Raw genomic sequence first — 23429 nt, 5'->3', positions numbered from 1 at the left:
TTATAGTTCATTTGTGGGAAGTTTTTTATTTTACATGTTGTTTTTTAGTAATAGAACATGTTAATTCAAATTCAAATCGCTTTATTTGTCGTGTTTTATTATTAATTATTGTTGTGTGTTATAACTTATCACAGACTAATAATAATATACTACGTATACAACTTATATCATATTATATTATGTGGTCATTTTGAATTTTATGACGTTTTTATATATTTAAAGGCATGCATGACTGTTAGGTATATTCTTTTATACAAATAATATATATATACTAATACAGGCTTAGATCATTAAGTTCTAAGAATACAGGTCTTATACAATAAATATATTGGTCCATGACAATAGGTACAATTATATCACTTCGTAGGTGCGTAACGGATGCTAAAATAAGAGACCGTAAACGATTAAAATAATTTAATCTTAATATAGGTACCTATCTCCAATACTATACCATATAATGTAATATGTACAGTTATAACTTACAAATAAAATTATCACTGCTAATGTTTCAACTTTCAAGGAAAATATGTAACTTTTCAATATATGTATAACTGTTTTCCGTTAAAAATCATCAGATTTTTTCCATTTTAACAGTCGTAATCTGTGAACTATCTATAGAGTTATCATTACTAACATTGCATAAGACCTCATTAGTATTTACACTCCCAAATTCAGCTAGTTCAGCTTCAGCGAATATTTTAGCCATTTTAACCTTTATCATACACTGAGTTTTAAGGGAAAGCCTTCTAAATGTTCCCGCGTAACTCGTGAACAAATGATCTACTGGATCTAATAATTTCTGGCGTTTCGGCTCAAATTCTTCATCTGTTACGGACAATGATCTGCGGCTTCCGTGCGACTCGTACTGTATCGCTGGGCTAACTGTCCATGGCTCGGATTCTATGTTTTCGCGTAAATCTTTCTCATCGCTCGGAGTTGGAGATTGTCGCGGAGGTGATGGAGATGATGTCACCGAAGTCTGCGCTTTCTTGTATTTAGAATGCTTTTTGTGTATCATATATTCGTCTAGGAACTTTAAGTTTTCGCTCCAACACCAGCTGTGGTACGATTTGTTGGATGGTGCGACTCCAGATTGAAATCTTTTATATTTTGTGTAACCGTCCTTTAGGCCTTTCCATTTATTTTTTAAAATATCGCCTGCAAAAATAAAAACAAAAATAAAAAATTGGATTTAATCATTATAAATATAAATTAATAAAAGAATAAAAATGAATAGCTATATCTTATATATAAAATTCTCGTGTCACAATGTTAGTCTGCATACTCCTCCGAAACGGGTGGACCGATTCTCATGAAATTTTCTGTGCATATCGGGTAAGTCTGAGAATCGGCCAACATCTATTTTTCATAAGTACCACGGGCGAAGCCGGGGCGGACCGCTAGTTACCTATAAATTTTCTTAGTAATGCCATAGACTAATGGTAATGCGACATTGAGATAATATTTATTTATAAATAACTTCTATCGATAATACAAGGTGGCGCTGAGCTTAAAACGAATCATGACACACTTGACCTAATGATATTGTAAGGCACGCTATATAGCATTATAATAAGCTGCCGTTCTTTCTACAAATAACAAGAAAGTTGTTCAACTTACTCGACTCGTTCATTTCCTTGCTAATGAGTTCCCATGCTAGTGTTTTTTTCTCGATACTGTTATAGTATATGTGTCGTCTATTGTACAGTATGGGGTAGCCTTTTACGCATTCTATGAAGTTTTCAATGTTCACCGTGGTCATGGTGATAATAATCGATAAATGAGGTTATGTAGAGCGCTTCGTGTCGTGTTCGCGCCTGCACGGCGTGTCGGCGTGGCGTGGCACTGAGCGATGACGGGGGACGCGTCGCTCGGACGCGGCACGCGGGTCTCTCGCTCTCGCTAGACGCTTCGCATCGCCGCGCTCGGCGTTCGTCGCCATTTTGTGAACGCGAACGCTGAGCTCCGCTTTCAATTATTTATTATGTCATGTAGGTATATTGTTTTTTCTCTGTCGCATTTTATGGACTGTTATTGCAGTTAACTCAATATAAAAATAATGAGCTTGTTTAATACAATGGTCTAATTAGCTAAATATACCTACATAATAATATGCGCATGTATGAGTTTTTCCTTTTTTCATAGTTGTGGGAATATCGGTATAAAAAATAGCCCAAGTTACTGCTTATAACAACAGCTATCTACCAGTAAAAGTTCCGTCAAAATCGGTCAAGCCGTTCTTGAGATTAGCCGGAACAACAGACAGACAAAAATTTTATAAATTACTACATTTTGGTAATATATGTAAATTATAAAGTTGTATACATCCATTTCATTTAGTAAAAATCAGTTATTTCAATATAATAAACAGACACTATTATTACAGCAAATTATTGTATACCTAATATTATTTGCATAATTAAATGTTTAGCTATTACTAATACTACTATTGTATACGTAGTATATTATTACTAGTCTGTGCTACTATCTATGTTACCTATATAAATAAATGTATTAGGTACACAAAAAAACAATGCAAAGAATATTAAATCCATTAAATCTAAGAAGTACTCTGTGAGTCTGTGGCATGCGGCGATGGGCGAACAGCGAAGCGGAAAAATATAACACGGTCGGCAACTACATGACGTCAACAGTATTGGTCAAAATGGCGCGGTTACGGCGACGCGAAGCGAGAGCGAGATAGGCCTATATAAGCAGTCGCTAGTGGGAACTGTGAGGCGATATACGCCTCCACGCAGATGCGAACGCGAAACGAACGCTAATTTAACCTAAATTTATCATATCGATTACAAGTTTTTCATTTCAGACATGAATACAATTGATATAGAAAGGCTCATCGAGATCGTGAAACGGTATCCCATGTTATATGACACGCGACACGAACAGTACAATAATTTTACCTTGAAGACTCAAACGTGGAAACAAATTGCCAAAGAACTAAATGACGGCAGTAAGTTACTTACTTTTTTATTCATACATTTTGGCTATACTTTAGTACCTACATATTAACTGCAAGGTATTCTTACCACCTATGTGAAGTATAATTTTAAATCATGTCTAACAAAGTTACGATTTTAGCGAGTATCGACTAGAAATAGGTCGCTTAGAAAGATATGTGTATTCGATCGCAGCGCCATCTTGTTGATTTCGATGGTTTTACAATAAATATTTAAGTAAGGCTCAGCAACATTTTTACCAGGTGCGGGCGCGAAAGAATATAGATTTATAGCACAAAAAAACTGTGCAGTATAATATTTAAACGTTACTTTAGTTTCAGGTGAAGTTTTAAGAATAAAATGGAAAGGCCTTAAAGATGGATACAGAAAATATAAAAGGTTCAAATGTGGAGTTGCACCGAATAATAAATCGTGGCACAGCTGGTGTTGGAGCGAAAACTTGAAGTTCCTCGATAATTATGAAATAAGGAAGATTATTCCTAAAAAGGGCGCGAAGGACAAATGCAAACAAACACCGAAAGAAAATAAGGTTCCTGCTGATGAAGAGTTTGTTGATAAAAATGAATTAGATGCCATAGACTACTTATTCACCAGCTACGCGTATACATTTAAAACGTTTTCATTGAGAAGTCAGTGTATGATAAAGTTGCAAATGGCTCAGGTATTTTCTGAAGCGGAATTAGCCGAGATCGAAAGTACAACAGAGGCTAGAGATACTGCAGAAAAGGATACCGAGATCGAAAGTACAACAGAGGTTATAGATACTGCAGAAAAGGACAATGACAATGATTTTAAAATAGAGGAAGATCCAATTATTATTAAACGTGTAAAAATGGAGAACGATGACGATCCTCTAGAAAGTAACGCAATATTATAAAAATAGGAATACCTATGTATACCGACTGTGTACCTACTGTGTAAATAAAAATTTTCATCTGTGATTAGGTCTATCTGTGTTATTTTAATATTATCATACCTATTACGTATTTGAGTAACTATGCTAGTTCTTGAATAAAAAATGCCATCTCCTTTATTGAAATCTACTTGTAATAGCTAATATGTACGAATTTTAATATAAATGGACAGTTAAAAATTACATGGGAAATATTCAAGGGGTTGCTGAAACCCAGTATTGAGTAAATCGTAAATTTTGTAAATTAGCTGCTTCTTTAGTTATTAAATTTTGTTTTTTCTTTGTTACTGATTTATGTGTGGTGGTCGTGTTAATGACAATAAATTCTTCTTTCTCTCTTTCTATGTTGTATTTTATTTGACAATACCTTTATACATTTTGATTTTGAACATGCAAGTTGTTTTACTTATTTTTGTATTATAGTTGAAAAAAAAACGAATAGGTAGTTAAAGATTAGATTTAAAATGAGTAATTGCGTAAAATACTTGTTCTAACTTATTATTAATTAAAATATGTATTAAGTATTAATAAAATCAGAAATTACTAATATAATAATTGATAAAGCGCCACCTGTGAACAATCACTGGAACTAAGATCTTACCAAAGTTTCTAGTTAAGTTTTTAAAAGTAGGATGTCGCAAATGAATTAATGAGAAATGAGAAAGGGAGCCTCCTCTTAAATGGTGTAGTATTACAATAAAATAATACTTGTATACGTAGTATATTATTATTAGTCTGTGATAATACATAGTTTAATAAACACATCTTGCAGCCTAAATTAGCGTTTTATACGTTTTAACCTGGTATTATGTACCTAGTAATTTTTAATCACTACATTCCACACAAATCACAATGTTATGCCTATATTATGACAACCGCCATAGGCTGCTTTCTTGTACGAGTAGACATATAACTGACTACCTACATTTTAATTACCAAAAGACAATTGAATGTTTTTAGTGGGAAAGTTTCACATCAATTACTGTCAAATAGATATTAATTGTCATGTCTTTAAAGATGTTGGAACAGTGCGAAACTGAACTGAAAGTTCGGTATTTTTATTCGAAACATTTTTTACTAACAAATGGATCTGCGGTATCCGAATTCTATGCTAAATAAATAAATTTTATGATAAAATGCTGCTCAATATAAATAAATCTTCAAACAATGAAAATAAATGCAGGACATTGATACTAAAGTCTCAAACAAATAATAGTGTCTCTAATCTAAAGTTAGATCATCTAAGCTCTATCTAATACAATGAAGCTTCTCATTTTGTATTAAAGAGAAAATTCCATGTTGTTCACATTGTATTGGAAATGGGTTATATTCTTTTTTACATTGAAAAATACAAAATAAAAGGACCAGTGTATCACGTTAAATGCTTTATTTTCTCATATAAATATGTACATATACATATATACATCACATTTTCTTGAGATTTACAAATAGAAAATACAACCTGTGGGCTGTGATACAACTTTAAATCTACATTACTTTTACAATGTACATTTTGGCACTTTATTAATTTCAGTTATACCTATATATTATAGAGTCTATAAAAATATAATTTTCATTTTATACAATGTACACTTAATGCAAAATTTAGTTAGGCGTCCATAAATTACGTGAGGTGTTTATTTTTTATTTTTATGAATCTAAAGCATGTACTAAGTACCTACTTTGATTTAATGGCCAAAAGGGTACAATTTGTTTTGTCAATCAGAAAAAAAAGTTGCGTGATATTTGTCGAGACCCCCTATACCCAACGTAAGGTTAGACGAGATTTCACGTACCTAATTTATGGACGCCCCCTTAGTACAATCGGTACCTAATTGCTCAAATAAATTTAAAGGTTATAATAAATTTAAAGATTTAACACGCGGCTTATTAAAAAAACGCTTTTAATTATTAATTATAATGTTACACACACTGAATATACTTAAAATTATAACTTCTACATAAAATTTTAAATTATACAAGCATATAATACTTACATATATGTATATTACATAGGTACCTATCTAATTATAGTAGGTATAATTTTAACTATAAACTATTCATCACCAAAATTATCACTGTTTATCCTTCAATATTAAATTCGACAGTTTGTGCAACTTCTTACCTATCTAGTATCTACGTACACTTATTTTAAACTCGATCACTTACAAACAATTGATCTATAAAAAGTCTATAGCCTCAGCTAAGCGTAATTAACAGATCATTCCTTGTCCACATCTTCCAAACTATCTGGCAGCGTTGTTCCCTTTGTCTCAGGCAAGAATATACACATGAGACTCGCCGCTATAGGTGTAAGTCCAAAAATGGCCGTCGGTAACCATGGCAACGCCGCCGAAGAATTCGAAATAAACGGCGCAATCATGGAACCGATGCGCATGCACATAGAACAAGCGCCCATTGACATGTTTCTGACCACTGTGGGGTATAGTTCTGACGTATAGATGTATATAGAGGCGGCTACAATGGCTACACAGCTGACTCCCAAAGTTCCGAGGGTCAGGGATATGGTGTACGTGTTCGGGAGGACCCCGAGGAGCAGCACGCAGAGACCTCCAAGGGTGAAGGCGATTGCGATGGTCAGCTTCCTCCCGAAGTACTTTATGAAACAGATCGCCAGCAGGTTTGATGGGATCTGGAATGGAAAATCATTATTGCTTTGACAAGCTTTTTAATAAAATACAACATATTCGTCGTAACACAAGCATTTAAGGCGTTACCCGGCAATTTCGACTATGTTCAACCTCTATAAAGTCTGGTACAACATAAAGCACAATACCGAAAAAAATATATAAAATAGGATGGTCTTTGATCTTTAATTGCTCGCGAGGACTTTTTTCCAAAGTTAATAGATTTCTAGAAAAAAAATGTGCCGTGGTCATCGATTTTTCCGCAAATACTCTATAAACTTCGTAACCTGCTGACTTAGAGCTCTGAAAATTTTATGTTTAATAAATTATCAGTTACACAACAGTCCCTGACGAGGATTTTTTGTTTCACTGATTGGTATCTTTTGAAATACAAAATGCGAGGAAAAAAGAAGGTGCAGCGGGAGAGGTTTGAGATCCGTCAAGTATGGTCAAGGTTATTAGCGCATGTATAAGCCTTAACCAAAATTTTATTTGAGAGCGATGCATGTAGAAAAATGTTTCTCGAAATAATTAAAAACAAATCTACGTTTTCCTATACTATTACTATTACCATACTAGTTATTATACTGTGCTATTACTAAAAGTTTGTGAGATGGATGTATGTGTATTGTGTATGTGTGTTTGTTACTCTTTCACGCAAATACTACTGAACTGATTACAATGAAATGTAGCATACATATAGAGGGTAACTTGGATTAACACATTGGATAGGTTTTATCCCGGAAATCCCACGGGAACGGGAACTATGCGAGTTTTTCTTTGAAAACGGGCGAAGCCGCGGGCTGAAATCTAGTCGTAATTATTAGCAATAAGCATTCAAACAATAAAACATTCATGCGGCTATAGCCGCTATATATATAATATATATAGCTTTTATATGTTCCTATTTCATACATCCAAGCAAGTTTTTTGCATCAAAACAAATTACATAAGAGTAGAGATCGTGCGGTAACACAAAAGAACATAATTATTATTGGCTGTACCCTAAGGCGATATTTAAATGATTCGATATAAATGTTTTCCTCATGTAAAACAAAACAAATTTAATAATAACAATCAGGGTTTCCCATCACAATAATACTTATTTATCTACTATGGTTGTGGTATGGTGGTACAAAAAATACAAAAAATCTGATACGAATAACCTCCATACTTTTTGCGGAAGTTAATTAAAAAAATTTGTTTATCAAAACTCAAAAGGCCACATTGTTTTTGTTTTTGTATTGAACTTTTATATATCTACCAACGAAACAAATAAGCCCTGAACTAAAGCTTGACATGGTAATTTTTTTCTAGAATGAAAAAAAAACGTAAAATAAAAGCGATACGTTACGATAGTTACGTTTTATGGAGAAGGCTTTTGTGTAGTTAGAGCGTATAGTAATTATGTAGGACTTTATTATTATATCAGTGCAAGACAGGTTTCTTACGAATAAACTACTGATTTCCATGAAATCTGACACGCTCAACTGAAGCTCCTCCATAAAAACAATTATTATACCTCCTATAATTAAACTATACATGATAGGTACCCTATACCACTATACTATACTATAGTGTAATATGGGTGTGAACAAGCTTTCCGAACGCGGCTTCACCCGCGTTTTCAAAGAAAACTCGCATAGTTCCCGTTCCCGCGGGATTTCCGGGTTAAAACTTATCCTATGTGTAAAGTTACCCTCTATATGTGTGCTAAATTTCATTATAATCGGTTCAGTAGTATTTGCGTGAAAGAGTAACAAACACATACACATCCTGACAAACTTTCGCGTTTATAATATTAGTAGGAAGTATAGGATATGTTGACAACACGGTATACCTGTATAGCCCCCGCAGCAGCGACCGTCACGAACGGATCGGGGCTGGTCTGGCTGATGTACTGGTTGATGCCGTAGAAGGTCAGCCCCACGATGGTCCACATGAAGCAGCAGCAGACCGTCTTCACCCGGAGACACGGACGTATCAGGTCGGTGTAGTTCGCGCGAGTGGTTTGAGATTTTTCGCGGATTTCTTTCGATATTTGTTTTAAGGTGTCGTCTATTTTGGTGGTGGGAAGCCCGTTGCTGGAAGGGTTAAAGGTTGTTGAGAATTGCGAACCGTTTTTAATATTCTTTTTTAAACTTCTCTATATTTATTAATACAGTATAGACTTTCGGTGCTGTTATATCAAGTAGCTTTATGTCTACTGGTTATACAATTATGAAAAATAGATTTAATAGCTTTTCATTGCAAACAAAAAGTCCTTCTCTATTATATATTTTAGTCATTTATACAAGAAATAAAAAAGATACTTACAATTCCGCAGCGCATTTAACAATCTTAGCTGCATCGTCCACTCTACCAACACTGAGCAACCATCGTGGAGACTCCGTCAATGAAAAGAAGTACATCAAATATATCAAGGGAGGAACAGCCATTGCCAAGCTATATGTATCCCAATTCCTAAAGTAATACGCAAAGAGCGGGACAGTCATATGTCCAATGATAAAGGGAATCTGAAAGAGACAGCCTAGCATCTCTCTGTACTCTGTTCCGACAGTTTCCATGACGATGACGAAAGAGATGACCATAGTTCCTGATGTTGCGACGCCGAGGAAAAAGCGAAGCACCGTGAAGGTAATGTAGTCTGGTGAGAAAGGGATAGCGAATCCAAGTAGGATCAGCGTGGTGGTGGAAAAGAGGAATGTGTTCTTTCGGCCATATCTGAAAAATAAATGTTCTATATTTGAATGTGTTCTATTATCTATTACTTATTGCAATTTTTAATTAAACGCAACGTTTTTTTTAATTACTAGGTAGTACTATAAACAGCTTACCTATCAGACAAGAAGCCCTTAACAATACTGCCCAAAAGCACTCCAAACTGCAACACCATTTGTGTAAAACTGGCCAGCCATCTTCTCTCACAGACGAGACCCCACTCAGTAACTATTGTATTATTAAATGGTGAAGCATCATATTCATACTTCACACAATCAGCATAACACGTAGAATTTTCCACTATTTTTACAGTACTAGAATTCGTAAATTCTGCACACCAAAACGTCAGTTTTGGAGTCAAAAACAATATCGCCATTTGCACCCATCCTGATGATAGCTTGACTAAAGAAACAGTAGCGAAAACTAGAAATTGCCATCTCCCGAATTGACCGATGAGGTTTGCAAGGCCGTCTTCTTTTTTCGGACCCGTTATCTGGGTCGCGATCCGTTGAACCATTTTTGATGTGTTTTTGGTAATCTGGAACAACCAATTATTTTTTATTAATTTTACACTTAGTGATCATGTAACTAGGTATATCAGCAGTGAAATTGTTTTTGAAACCGGTCTTGCTGTAGTTCTACTTTTTTTATTATAGTATAGGAGCTATAGGTACCTATCATGTCTAAGCTTATAATATTCAGGCTGTAATATATCAAAAGCAATAATTAGCTCTCATATAAAAACGTGCACACTTCCGCTTGCAACACGTTTATTATATAACCAAAATTTGCCGAAATGTGGTACACTTATAATTTATAACCATAACCGAAACAACCGCAACGAAATATTGCATATTATGAGTTTTGCAAATTTTTGCAACACTGAAATATTATACAATTGAGAAAAATGCGAAAATTAATGCGGAACGTTAATGAACTCGGTCGAGTTTATTAACTGACCGAAAAAAAGAGATTAACATATTATTCACATGAATATATTTATGGCATCTAGTATCAATAGGTACTTATTAATATTACAAATATCATAATTCTTGTTTATGAGATTAATAAAGTTCTTTAAACCGAATATTATAAAGAGGAAAAGTTTGTAAGTATGTATGTATGTATGTATGTATGGTTTTCACGCATAAACTACTGGACCGATTTCAAAAATTCTTTCACCATTAGAAAGCTGCATCTTTACTGAGCAACATAGGCTATATTGCATTTTCAAAAAAATTAGAGATCCTTACCAAAAATGCAATAATGTAACCCAAGGTGTAAAAAATTCCTCAATGAAACTTCTGTCATCGCGTGCGCTGCGGAATCTATTGAAGATAGAACAAAAAAATGTTCTACGGTATTATAGAATGGATCAATAGCGGCCTTTACACGCAAACTCTATCGCGCGTTCTGTGGATCGTACAGGATTACGCGCGGGAAAGCCTGCACGCTCAATCGCTCGCGATTACCTTTGTATGTCTTAACAGCGACACTTGTTCTTTCGCGCGCGATTATTCGTGTTTGCTTTCCTTAGCGGAATGAGCGGCCGTGTAAAGACTAATCGCCTGTGATAGACCGCGTGAAAGAGGCGCGTGTTGGAGTGTGTGCAATGCACACGGTTTTATCGACAACCGCGCGTGATTGAAGTGAAAAATGGAGACAAGATATCGGGTGGCGCAAGTTATCATGGTTGCTGGTTTAATTGAACTCAAAAAACTTTGCATTTTTTTACAACTAAATCACGATTAGCGTCAATAAAACCTTTTTCTTTATAAAAGTCGATAAGTTTTTTATATGCTTGGTCTTTTAAATTCTTGTTTTTGTACTCTTCCGATTTTCCAGAGACATGGGAAAGATCTGTATAAAGTAATAAGCTCCAATACTAATTCCTTGCTCCACGTGCGTATGTCCGCCATCTTATTCGTGCGCGAAAGAATTTATGTGTAAAGGCAACCTGTGTACAATCGTGAGTGCGCGATTGCGCGCACGACTGATGAGCGCGGCATGTGGTCTATCCTTTCGTCCCCTGCACCCTTTATACGCACGCTCTTTCACACACGATTGCTGTTTCATGCGCGATAGAGTTTGTGTGTAAAGGCCGCTAATATCTACAAGAAAGTCCGCGATACCATATGTCCATCTTCAGAAGTTATGTTACTACAACAACTTTTTTACGTTTTCAAAGTAAATAGAAGTGCCGACACTAATCAAACCATGTTATCCATACACATATATATTAATCCTTATCCCATTAAATGATGTTTTATTATAGACTGTTTCAATACCAGCAAAATACTTTTTAAATGAAAAGAATTGGATATTCCATTCAAAAGATATAACGAATTTTTAAAAGTGTCAATCTACAGAAAATAGTAGGTATACTGTTCGAGCAGGCCGTAGTGCGGGGGTCACGGAGGAATTCTACCAATATGCGTCTTGACCACAGGTCTTGACGGAACACACGGACGGAACGGGGTTTTGGTCGGTAGGAATCCGACATAACCCACGGCCCCTCCCCCGGAGGCCGTGGGTATCTATGAAAGATTTTCCCACTAAAACAAAAAAAAAGGCCGTAGTGCGGGACGGAGGTGATTTTCATGTGATTAAAAATTAAACCTATAGTCCGACCTATAGTAGACTTTTCACTGTAACGATATCGCTATCTATGCGGGTGAAACCGCAGGGCATTGCTGGTAATATATAAAATACTAGCGACCCGCCCCGGCTTCGCACGGGTGCAATTGGGTGCAATGCTGATACTAAATACACTACAGAAAAACTTTTAACGTTGTATATAAAAACATAGCGGCCCGGCCTGCCGGTGCTGCCGCAAACGCTACGTCCCGCAATTTTTAAATCTGTAATATCTTCGAAAATATTCACTTAAATCATACGGTGTAAAGGGCCATATAGATCTATATTAAATGAACAATGTATTTAAGGTATTTAATTGGTTAAGGATTAATGCTGTATTGGTTAAAATCGCTTCGAAAATTAGCCATTATTTGTCGTAAAAAGTAAATGACAAAAAAAAGTTATTGTGGGTTATCCATAAGAGATAGACATATGCCATCGCGGACTTTTCTATAGACCTTTTCAATGTGTACAATACTTAGTACATTATTTTGATAAAACTCGTAGGGTTCAGCCTGCGTTTGCAATGTAAGCGGAAAAAATGTTATTATTTACGACATCACAATAGAAACCTCAAAAATAACAGTACTTCTCCACCATTTAATGGATGTTATTATACATATAAACCTTCCTCTTGAATCACTCTTTCTATTAAAAAAAACCGCATCAAAATCCGTTGCGTAGTTTCAAAGATTTAAGCGTACAAAGGGACATAGGGAAATAGGGACAGAGAATGCGACTTTGTTTTATACTATGTAGTGATAGTGATAGTGATAGTGATGTATTAAAGATTGTGGAATTGATACTTGTTGACTGTTGTTTACCTACAAAAATTTATTACAATTTAGTAAATTAGAAATATAATATACCTACTATATAGCTAATTTTAACCTGTAAGAAATATATCGTTGTTTTGTCTGGGCAAATAAATTATTATAAATAGTATTATTTACATCCGTATTGCGTATAACAATGCGAAAGATTGATAGATACAGATAAGAAATATGTTTTGGTACAAGCTTTTCCCGCGATTTGGTTCATGTCAATATTTCTGTATTTTTATTTATAAATCCTATGAATGAAATATTTAAAACCAAAATTATAAGTGAATATTTTTACTCCAATAATTATTATTTCCGAGTGACAACCATATATCTATTAAATCCGCGTTTTGAGAGTATATATGTAATTTCATTATGCATAATAATTAGATATCTAATCGGGTTTTATGAAAAATGTCCCTATTTATAAATCTTCTATGACATATTAAAACCTAAAGGTTAGATTTAGAAGTAAGCTATTAATGTAGGTATCTATTAAAACCAGAACACGTTTTATTGCGTATAAATTTAATGAATTGATTGGTTTAGTGATTAATTTATCGAAGATCTCAAATGCTAAATGATTTGAAATAATTTCCTTGTAAATTGTGTTAAAGTATGTTATAGTGACTGTTAATTTTAGTCCTATTAATATTATAAATGCGAAAGTTTGTGAGGATGTGTGTGTGTGTGTGTTTGTTACTCTTTCACGCAAATACTACTGAACCGATTACAATGAAATTATACACATATAGAGGGTAACTTGGATTAACACATAGGATAGGTTTTATCCCGGAAACCCAGGAACAGGAACAGGAACGGAAACTATACGAGTTTTTCTTTGAAAACGCGGGCGAAGCCGCGGGCGGAAATCTAGTATGTTATAATAATTTATAATAACCTTTGTCCTTGATATTTAAAAAGAACAAACTATTTTGAAAAAATTTGCTTCTATAGCTATAGAATGCTGTTAAATACGCGTTGAATGGGCACAAGAACAACTAGATATAATTTACGTGATATTTAAAACAATTTTGATGTAAATTATGTCTAGAACAAGAGCCAGTAACATACTTACAAATTCATTGCATATTTATTCTATAGATTTCCTTATTTTCATGAATTACACTTTTATAGAATGAACGAATAGCGTTAACATGTTTTTAATAATAATTTGTAATTACTTATTAACATATTATATGTAATATGTTTACCAGACACAGACATCAGAAAACATTGTTTTGTTTACATCTTAATACTATTATAAAGGCGAAAGTTTGTATGGATGTTTGTTAGATACTCTTTCACGTAAAAACTACTGAACCGATTACAATGAAATTTAGCACACATATAGAGGGTAACTTGGATTAACACATAGGATAGGTTTTATCCCGGAAATCCCACGGGAACGGGAACTATACGGGCTATCCTTTGAAAACGCGGGCGAAGCCGCGGGCGTAAATCTAGTAAACTATATCTGTCTGTTATCAGTTGAAATAAAAAGAATTTAGTTTTTACTTTTTAACGCAAACAGTTTTGTGTTGACGAAAAAAATTTTTGGCCTTCCATAATAAATAAATGAATAATATAGTCAATATACGTGAATTCAGAAGTAATTCGTAAAAATGAGTAAGTAGCGTAGGTAGGAAGAGTCAAGGGATAAAATTAGTCGATTAATTTCATCACGTGTGTATAAAACGTGATGTAAATAAATAATATTATGTGGGTGAAGGTGATTTTAACATTCACGATAACTTAATAGTTAAGTTTTACGATGTTTCGAGGCAGCTTATGGCTTAGACCTGTTTGGAGGCTATGCAGCTTAACCCTAGAACACTAACCTTATTTTTCGACGTTTAATGCTAACCTTCGTCGTTTCGACTACGCTGTTTATTGGAGGGGATTTAGGGGTTTAATTAAAATAATATATTTGTAGTTATGTTTTTATTTTAAGGACAATGTATTAATCTACATATAAAAATATTAAAATACTTATTTTAACATATTTTTAATTCAAAACAGTCATCAAAATGAGATCATAGTTTACACGCTTTATGAACATTCTTAAATTTTTTGAAAAATTCGTACATATAATATATAACACTAAATTGCTCGAAATAAACTATTAATTACAAAAATAATATCTGAAAAATTAATTAAAAATATAATTTTGATAATAGCTTAGGATCTAAAACATTTGTGACACACATCAAGTTTGTGTTCCCCACACAACGATTTTTTGTACTTAGTGCACCTATTTTTAGTCTACCTTTGCTTTAGGGAGGGACATATAGCATATATGTTTATTTTATTTTGCTGTGGAGGGACATTAGCAGCAATAATTTGCTCAGTCTTATTTATAACATTCACATTACTTCTTCCTGGCATGTTTAAAATTTATGTGATTGAGTCCCGCAGAGTATCAGTAATGTCATCAGTAATTATACCTGAAAAACATTGAAGAGGATCTAAAATATCTTGAAAAAAGCATACAGGCCCACGTGCTATGTATCTATGTTCCTTGAAGGTCTTCTGCTTTGTGACCTTGTCTGTTGTGGTGACCATATGTGTTTATCTTTCCCAAGAAGAATGGTACGCGATGGTCTTATAATCAAATCGCTAGGGTCAGCTGAAGTGGTTGCTTGGTGCTAGAAGTGTTTCGTCTTCAATGGAACGTGGGGACGTGTCTCATTATCTTGATCTGGAAATTTTTCTTTATTTACAGTAGAAACTTCATCATCACCCTCCGTTTCATGCCTCATCAGCCTCAATGTGGTCTTCAGGCTCTCTCCGTGATGAATCCTCATCGCTTTCGACTTCTAATAATAACATATGAATCGTATCTAAAAAATAAAATAATAGGCACCATTATAAATGATAAAATAACGTAATTTTAATTTAACTAAATAGTACGAAAAGTTTTATTTTTATTTATTTATTTATTTTTAACAATTTTATGTACCATTACAAATTTTACAATCATATAATATTTACAAAAAAAAAGAAAACATTCACAGCACATAAGGCAACCTTATCGCTTATCAGCGATCTCTTCCAGGCTGCCCAAGGTAAAGGATAAAGATTGATATTAAATGGGTACACGGGTGGCAATGAAAATAAAGATAAAAGAGAGTAAATAAAATACATATTATATGAATAATAAAAGAAGATATAATACATACTATTATTTAGAAGGAAAAGCTAAATCAGATAAATGTTTATTTAAAAGAGTTTTAAAGGAACTTTTCGAGGAAGCTCGTCTTACAGCTATAGGCAAAGAATTCCAAAGTCTGATAGCGGTTATTACAAAGGATTTACCAAGGAAACTAGTGTGGTGAGAAGGAAAGCTAAGGAGAAGGTTATCAGCGGAACGAAGAGTATAAACACCTGAATCTAGGAAATTAAATTGTTCTTTTAAATAGGAGGGAGAATTGGGATCAAAGAGGATGGAAAATAACAACTTCAACGCATTTGCATTCCGGCGAAGTCTTATAGGAAGCCACTTGAGTTTATTACGAAACTGGGAAACGTGGTCATATTTACGAAGACCGTAAACAAAACGAATGCAGAAATTTTGGAGACGCTCAAGTGTATTTAAATGCTCTTCACTAAGATCAGTGGTACAGGCGTCAGCATAATCAAGGAGCGGAAGAAGTAGGGATTTAGCTAACATAATTTTGGTAGAAATCGGTAAGAAATGCCGTAAACGTCTTAGAGAACTAGCCGCTGCGTAGAGTTTGCGACTTGTCTCTTTTACGTGGTACGACCAAGACAGAGTCGTGTCAAAGTGAACCCCCAGGTTTTTTACAGATTTTTGAAATTCAATGACGGAGCCATCTATATAAACTTTGGGGATGTATGTCCAGTCAATCCGCGAGATTAAATAGGGGCTACCAATGATTACGACTTGATTATGAAAGTTACGTTAATACTAACCTTCGTCGATGTGACGAGCCATGGTTGCTGGAACAGCGCGTGTGGACCTTCCACGCACAAAGCACTACCGTCCATCGCAAGCGCAATGGGTCGGCTGAGATTAGCTGAAGTTAGAAAACCATACGGTCGCGCGCGTAAAAGTTATAGCGATTTTTTTGGTGACGCGTCGTCGAATCGACGAAGGGTAGTAATCTAGGGTTAATATTGCTAAAGTAATTATTATATTATTAAATTGTTATTTAACTTTGATGGCCACATTATGTTCATAAATATGAATTTTTATACACGCTAAGTGTGAAAATGTTTATTGGTCTTTACGCAAAAACTAAATAGTTTTGATCGAAATTTTATATGTATGGTATTATAAAGCTTACACATTGGCTTTAGCTTACATTCGAGGTAAAGCTTGGTAAGGTTCAGAAGCTTCATCCATACTAATATTATAAATGCGAAAGTAGGTAACTCTGTCTGTCTGTCTGTTACTCAATCACGCCTAAACTACTGAACCAATTTTCATGAAATTTGGTATGGAGATATTTTGATACCCGAGAAAGGACATAGGCTACTTTTTATCCCGGGAAAATGACGCAATCCCGGAAATCCCACGGGAATGGGAACTATGCGGGTTTTTCTTTGACTGCGCGGGCGAAGCCGCGGGCGGAAACCTAGTTACCTATATAGCCGAAAAGAAAAAATAAATATATGTATTTAGATTTGTAAGAAAAAATACTTTGATTTGTTATCAATCATAAGCCCGTGTTCTAAGTTATGCATTTGCATTTATACCTACATAATATATCTATAAATAATTGTTAAAGCTTCTTGTATGATGTAAGGATTGGAGAAAGTAAATTGAGGAATAGAATCTAATTCCTCATTGTCATTTTGATGTACTTATCATCAAATTTTAGATAAACGCTATTAGGAAACACTAGACAACTAAGTATTTTTGCAATAAGTTTAATGTTTTTGGTCTCTACCTACTTGCGTAAAATCTATGAATTATGAAGTGGAGTGTTTTAACCACGAAAAACGTATTTATCGTGCTGCTGTAGCTGTAGCAATAAAACTGAAGATTTACTACCTACCTATATATCTTCAACTTTATCATACTCAGGAGGATTGATAGGAACCTACCAATATTATTAAAAAATGCTGAATCTTACGAACTTCTTTTATACCTACACTAGCTGTTCCACACGGTTTCACCCCCGTGGCTCCACTCCTGTTGCCCGAAGCTTGATGAAATATAGCCTATAACCTTCCTCGATAAATGGGCTATCTAACACCGAAAGAATTTTTCAAATCGGACCAGTAGTTCCCGAGATTAGTGCGTTCAAACAAACAACAACAACAACAAACAAACAAATTCTTCAGCTTTAGATATTTCCCATCTTTACTTATAGAATGTCAGAAGTTATTCTCGTAGTTATATCAGATTCTGCTTATGATGCAGACAGGTTTATAAAACCAAACCTGTAATTTTGCAACACGTCTTATTTTCTCCAATAAAACCGATTGCAAAAATATCAAGATGTTAAGTTAAATTATGTTTAAATACATGAATCGTCATTAGAATTATTCCTTTTCTACTTCCATAAAACTTTAGAAAGTAGTTTTTGAGTAGTTTTGCGCCCGTGACTCCGCTTGCGTGCATTTCACGTAATCGCGAGAGCTTTTTTCCTTACCTACATAATATTTTAATCCTATATTTTACGTGATTTTACACCCTTTGATTTATATTATTAAGCATTATGGCAAAAATTTAATAAATAATATATGAAGAAAATTAGTGGTGAATAATGTGACATATTCACAGTGGTTTCAGTACTAAAACAAAAAAAAAAGTTTGACAACTATAGAAAAGTAATTAGTAATTTGCGTGTAATTTGCTGTTACAAAGAAATTAATTTTGGTAAGGTCGATACTTGGAAAATTGGAAAATAAATTATTTCCAAACGGATGTAATGTAAAAGATTAATGAAGATGTAAATTCTAATTAATTACCTACAATATTACATTTAAATGTCACGTGAAATGTATAAATATTGACATTATATGAAAGATTATACTGACGCATATATGATATTCGATTTACCTTTTAAGTGGTTGTTGAAGAAAATTGTAGCGTTTTTACCTAAAATATAAAAACAACTTATAGTACCATAGATAAGATATTTTTTAAGCTCTTTCTGAAAGACCTAAAACACACAGAAAGATGTGCTGTATAAATTATATTGTTAAAATTATTGCAATAAAGAAACTACGCCAATAGATATTTATGAAATTAGGTATGTAGATAACTTGCTAGGACTAATTCCTTCAATTTTAATCTATAATATAAAAATGAATCCCAAAATGTGTGGTAAGCGCATAACTTGAGAACGGCTGAACCGATTTCGTTAATTCTTTTTTTATTATATTCCTTGAAGTACGAGGATGGTTCTTAGTTCTTACGTAGGGAAAACATAAATATATACCACGGGCGAAGCCGGGGCGGACTGCTAGTTGCCTATAAAATCAAAAGTAAATGATTACATACTATTAAAATATTCTTAATTCTAATACTCGGAAGCCACAACCCGTTCTGGCGCAGTCGGGTAAAATAAAACATAAAAATATCGTATTTTTTTTCATGTTTGTCATAAGATATTATAATATACTAGCGGTCCGCCCCGGCTTCGCCCGTGGTACATGTTTACGTTTTCTCTACATAAGAACCATCCTCGTACTTCAAGGAATATAATAAAAAAAGAATTATCGAAATCGGTTCAGCCGTTCTCGAGTTATGCGCTTACCAACACATTTTGCGATTCATTTTTATATATAAGATAAGTATTATGATGTAATAATATTATGATAAACTAAGAAAAGTCGATTAGATTTAGATAAGAATGCTCTTAGTGCATATTTCTTATGTTTGTTCACTTATCAGTGGATACACCGCTTCTGATAAAACATATGACGAAACTATATTATTTACACGCTTGCACACGTGGTTTCATTCGTATCTTGAAATAAATATAATTGCACTACCTATATTATTTTATAGTCCTCAACAAAAATGATAAACTTTGTGTTTAGTGTTTGGGAAGATTATAATATATTTTAACTGAATTTAAACGCGATTTATTCATTGTTTTAGTTGTCCAGATTGTAAAAAATGCTTATTAAAAGCGGAGGAAATACATCTTCTTCTTCTTCTTATATATAAAAATGAATCGCAAAATGTGTTGGTAAGCGCATAACTCGAGAACGGCTGAACCGATTTCGATAATTCTTTTTTTATTATATTCCTTGAAGTACGAGGATGGTTTTTATGTAGAGAAAACGTAAACATGTACCACGGGCGAAGCCGGGGCGGACCGCTAGTGAATTAATAAAATCCTTGACTTGATTTAAAAAATACAATAATAAACATGCCCCCATCTTCCTGCTTCACTTTTCCCTTTACCTTCATTTTGCTTGAATATAAGGCTAAGAAAAAGATATTATTTTCACTTTTTTGTACATTGTCAAGTATAAAAAATTGCTGTTAATAACATTTCAGTTTTTAATAATAGCCTTTGTTATAAACATAACTAGCCTTATTTATAATTCACTAGCGGTCCGCCCCGGCTTCGCCCGTGGTATATGTTTACGTTTTCTCTACATAAGAACCATCCTCGTACTTCAAGGAATATAATAAAAAAAGAATTATCGAAATCGATTCAGCCGTTCTCGAGTTATGCGCTTACCAACACATTTTGCGATTCATTTTTATATATAAGATTATCAATCCAAATTGCAAACGCGGGCCGCGGATAGCTAAGTTCGTGTAAAATAGTCGCAAACAAATAAAAAAATACGATACATTACATTGAACATATTATTACTACGTAGTAATAGTAGTCTCAATATTACAATTATTATTTGTTAATTCAGTTAAAGCAAAATGATGTTCTAATATGGATTAATTTATTTTAAAATCAACTAACAGAAGTCTAAGACATAAGTACTTATCTACACTAATATTATAAAGACGAAAACTTTGTTTGTTTGTTTGTTTGATTGTAATGAATAGGCTCATAAACTACTGGACCGATTTTGATGAAATTTGGCACAGATAATCTTTAGACCCTCAGAAAGAACATAGGCTACCTTTTATTGCGAAATATGTACCACGGGCGAAGCCGGGGCGGACCGCTAGTATTCCATAAAATTTTACCCAACAAATACCCAATTTATTATCTTTCTTTCTTTGTTTCCTGTCTTTCTCCAGAGGGTCAATGAACTCGATATATAATTGTAAAATCTGTGCTTATCAAACGCCTTGATGTATTTATGATCAGGAGGTCACACGTTCGATCCCGTCCAAGGTAATGTTGATAGACTAGTTTATCCTTAATTGTCAATGTCCTTTCTGTATAATATGTGGATCGCGACTTATGTATAAACTAATATGATAAAAAGAAAAGTTTTTTTAACACGATTTTATTAGCTTCACCTGTATGTTTGTATGTATGTCGTGGCCGTATCGTAGATTTGCTCGACGAGCAATAATTTAACGATCTGGTCAAACTAAGTTGACCACATCATGAAATGGTCAATCATTTCATGAAATGAGCAAATCAACTATATGGCCACGACATGTAGGTATACGACTCCTTTTAGACTCGATTTTAACCTTTAAATACGGACAGACTTCATTCAAAAATTTGTACATTTATCAAGGATCGGTGATAAAACAGTAATTTTAAGAGTTTTTAAACTATGTAGAGGTACCTAGTACCTACCTATATTTATTATTTTCTTGTAGGAGCTAAGCAGGTCGTATAAGTAATTAACGACTTATTCTCAGACCTCTGAGTATACATAGATACACTCTACACTAAATATTTAATACCTAATCATCGATCAAACCGTTTCAGAGGTGATTACAAACACTGAGACGAATTTTAAGAGCATAACAATAGAGGATAATTCTTAAACCTTTCATAAACAATAGATCGTTGGATACAATGTAGGTATTGTGTATGAAATTGGTAAAAACAAAGTAGGTACCCATGTTTGTCATTGAAATACTTACTCTGAGCGTGTTGGGACATTATACTTTTCAGTACCTATACGTACAAATGCCTCGAATGAAAGAAAAAATTGAAAATTTTCCTCATGTAAACTTTTTCATTTTGTTTGTAAAAGTCCGTATTTTAAACTTCCACTAGTTATAATTATTTGCAAATAAAAATTTAATTATTTAAATATCTGTTAGTCTGTTCACTTTAGATTTTTGACTAAGAGTTGACAGCTAATCTTTAGCGAAGAATGTAGGTATTTTTATGGACTTTTCAAATGAAAATAAGCATAAGCTACACAATAAAAGAAACTTTTCTATGATCCTGTCTACCATCAAATCGAACTATCTACCAAATCTGTGCTAAATCGGTTCAGTAATTTAACGTAAATATAATACATTCATGATTCAATACACACACTACTGCATACTAAATTAAACTACAACAATAAACATATTTTATCAATAATTATAACAAACAATGATGATAAACAGAATTTGTATATTTAGGTACCTACCTACCTAGGTAATATTGAAAACAAGTTTAATGCAAATTGTGACTATTTTAAATGTTTTTAAATTATGGAAAAACAGGTTTACCTACTACTAGTAATTAACATGTTTTAAAAATGTCTTATTACCTATTTTTAAACGATACGTCAAGTTGCAAATGAAAACCAAAAAATTACCATTTTTATTAGATAGGTAACTGAGTAGAATATTTCTATTTTTATATTGATATTATAAATATTTTGAAAAAGGTAAGAGGAATTTTATTTAAGAATCGATCACTTTTTATAGGACATCAATTTATTAATATATAGGTATATACCTTCTTCGTCTTCAAATGGGTACACAAAAAATAACAAAACACTTCCTCCGTTGTCTTGGGGACGTCAAAAAAAAATGAAATACTTACAAAATATATAAACTCACTTCACGTCACTTATTATAATAACAAATTAACATAATATGACATTGTTTAAAACAAAATAAAAAAAAAGATCGATGCGTGTGCCTCGCGCGAAGGCTTGGTAATCACTGATTTGAAACATTTTGATTTTTGATAGTAAATAACTTAAAATCTTACCGTTCGACTTTAGATATTTTGATATCTATATAATAATAAAAATCTCATGTCAGTGTTTGTAATCAAACTCATACGAAACGGTTTGAACCAATTTTACAAAAAATATGAATCGATAGGTTTGAGAATGGTAGGTCGTAAATTATTATTGAACCAAAGTTTTTCCCGGTCTGCTAGTAGGTACCTATTTAGTTATCTATATCCAGAACAGATATTTTTTCTAATTAGTTCATACATACACATATAGTATCTATTCTATATTCAATATTATATGTAAAAAAAACTATTTGCTATTGCTGCAGTAGTAATCGTAAAATCGTTATTTTACAGTACGAATTGTAGACAGTAAAGCAGTGGATTATTACATTAAATACCTAATGACCTAAATAAAGATAATTAAATATTGTAACAAGCCGTATTATAAACGTTATTAAGGGCAATAAAATCTTCACTATGTATCTTATATTTGCCAGATTTAAAGTTAAGTTTATCTTTCTTTCTACCGACGCGACACGATTAACTTTGAAACTGCAATAAATGTGAATAAAATTTGTTTCGGTGATAGTGTCATCCTGGTTGAGGTTATAGATTATTTTTAATTTGAAAATCTGCTAAAATTACACGAACACGTCTTG

At 33.4% G+C, this 23429-nt stretch overlaps 3 protein-coding genes across 4 annotated transcripts; 1 reads left to right on the top strand and 2 right to left on the bottom strand.

The window, feature by feature from the left end:
* Nucleotides 1-2: 2 nt before the first annotated feature.
* LOC149899431 (uncharacterized) lies at nucleotides 3-1935 on the bottom strand. Its single transcript, XM_090113892.1, has 2 exons — nucleotides 1621-1935; nucleotides 3-1158 (listed from the first exon to the last, which is right to left on the bottom strand). Exons 1-2 carry the CDS (start codon nucleotides 1760-1762, stop codon nucleotides 572-574), a joined length of 729 nt encoding a protein of 242 aa, XP_089970018.1. The 5' UTR covers nucleotides 1763-1935; the 3' UTR covers nucleotides 3-571.
* A 732-nt stretch (nucleotides 1936-2667) lies between these two features.
* Nucleotides 2668-4233, top strand: LOC149899430 (uncharacterized). Its single transcript, XM_090113768.1, has 2 exons — nucleotides 2668-2971; nucleotides 3293-4233. Exons 1-2 carry the CDS (start codon nucleotides 2830-2832, stop codon nucleotides 3853-3855), a joined length of 705 nt encoding a protein of 234 aa, XP_089969894.1. The 5' UTR covers nucleotides 2668-2829; the 3' UTR covers nucleotides 3856-4233.
* Nucleotides 4234-5575: 1342 nt separating this feature from the next.
* Nucleotides 5576-22749, bottom strand: LOC149899429 (organic cation transporter protein-like). 2 transcript variants are annotated; one of them, XM_090113957.1, is made up of 5 exons: nucleotides 22627-22749; nucleotides 9377-9798; nucleotides 8856-9263; nucleotides 8380-8623; nucleotides 5576-6544 (listed from the first exon to the last, which is right to left on the bottom strand). In XM_090113957.1, the coding sequence occupies exons 2-5, from the start codon at nucleotides 9775-9777 to the stop codon at nucleotides 6113-6115; spliced, it is 1485 nt and encodes a 494-aa protein (XP_089970083.1). In that variant the 5' UTR covers nucleotides 9778-9798; nucleotides 22627-22749; the 3' UTR covers nucleotides 5576-6112. The 2 variants fall into 2 exon arrangements, with proteins under 2 accessions (XP_089970083.1, XP_089970084.1); XM_090113958.1 differs by lacking the exon at nucleotides 22627-22749 and adding an exon at nucleotides 22540-22594.
* Between the last annotated feature and the right edge of the window lie 680 nt (nucleotides 22750-23429).

The sequence above is a fragment of the Colias eurytheme genome, chromosome 20, assembly GCF_061535395.1.
Source record: "Colias eurytheme isolate Ceu_HAF_F1 chromosome 20, ilColEury1 Martin Lab GWU primary, whole genome shotgun sequence".
Classification (NCBI taxonomy): Eukaryota; Metazoa; Arthropoda; class Insecta; order Lepidoptera; family Pieridae; genus Colias; species Colias eurytheme.
The sequence above is the reverse complement of the archived record's forward strand: the minus strand, read 5'-3'. Positions and strand labels throughout refer to the sequence as shown.

Coding starts and splice junctions, on each gene's coding strand:
- LOC149899431 (XM_090113892.1), bottom strand. CDS start 1,762: ATGACCACGGTGAACATTGAAAACTTCATAGAATGCGTAAAAGGCTAC. Junction 1,159..1,620: donor CAAGGAAATGAACGAGTCGA/GTAAGTTGAACA, acceptor TTATTTTTGCAG/GCGATATTTTAAAAAATAAA.
- LOC149899430 (XM_090113768.1), top strand. CDS start 2,830: ATGAATACAATTGATATAGAAAGGCTCATCGAGATCGTGAAACGGTAT. Junction 2,972..3,292: donor CAAAGAACTAAATGACGGCA/GTAAGTTACTTA, acceptor ACGTTACTTTAG/TTTCAGGTGAAGTTTTAAGA.
- LOC149899429 (XM_090113957.1), bottom strand. CDS start 9,777: ATGGTTCAACGGATCGCGACCCAGATAACGGGTCCGAAAAAAGAAGAC. Junction 9,264..9,376: donor AAGGGCTTCTTGTCTGATAG/GTAAGCTGTTTA, acceptor TTTATTTTTCAG/ATATGGCCGAAAGAACACAT. Junction 8,624..8,855: donor GTTAAATGCGCTGCGGAATT/GTAAGTATCTTT, acceptor TAACCCTTCCAG/CAACGGGCTTCCCACCACCA.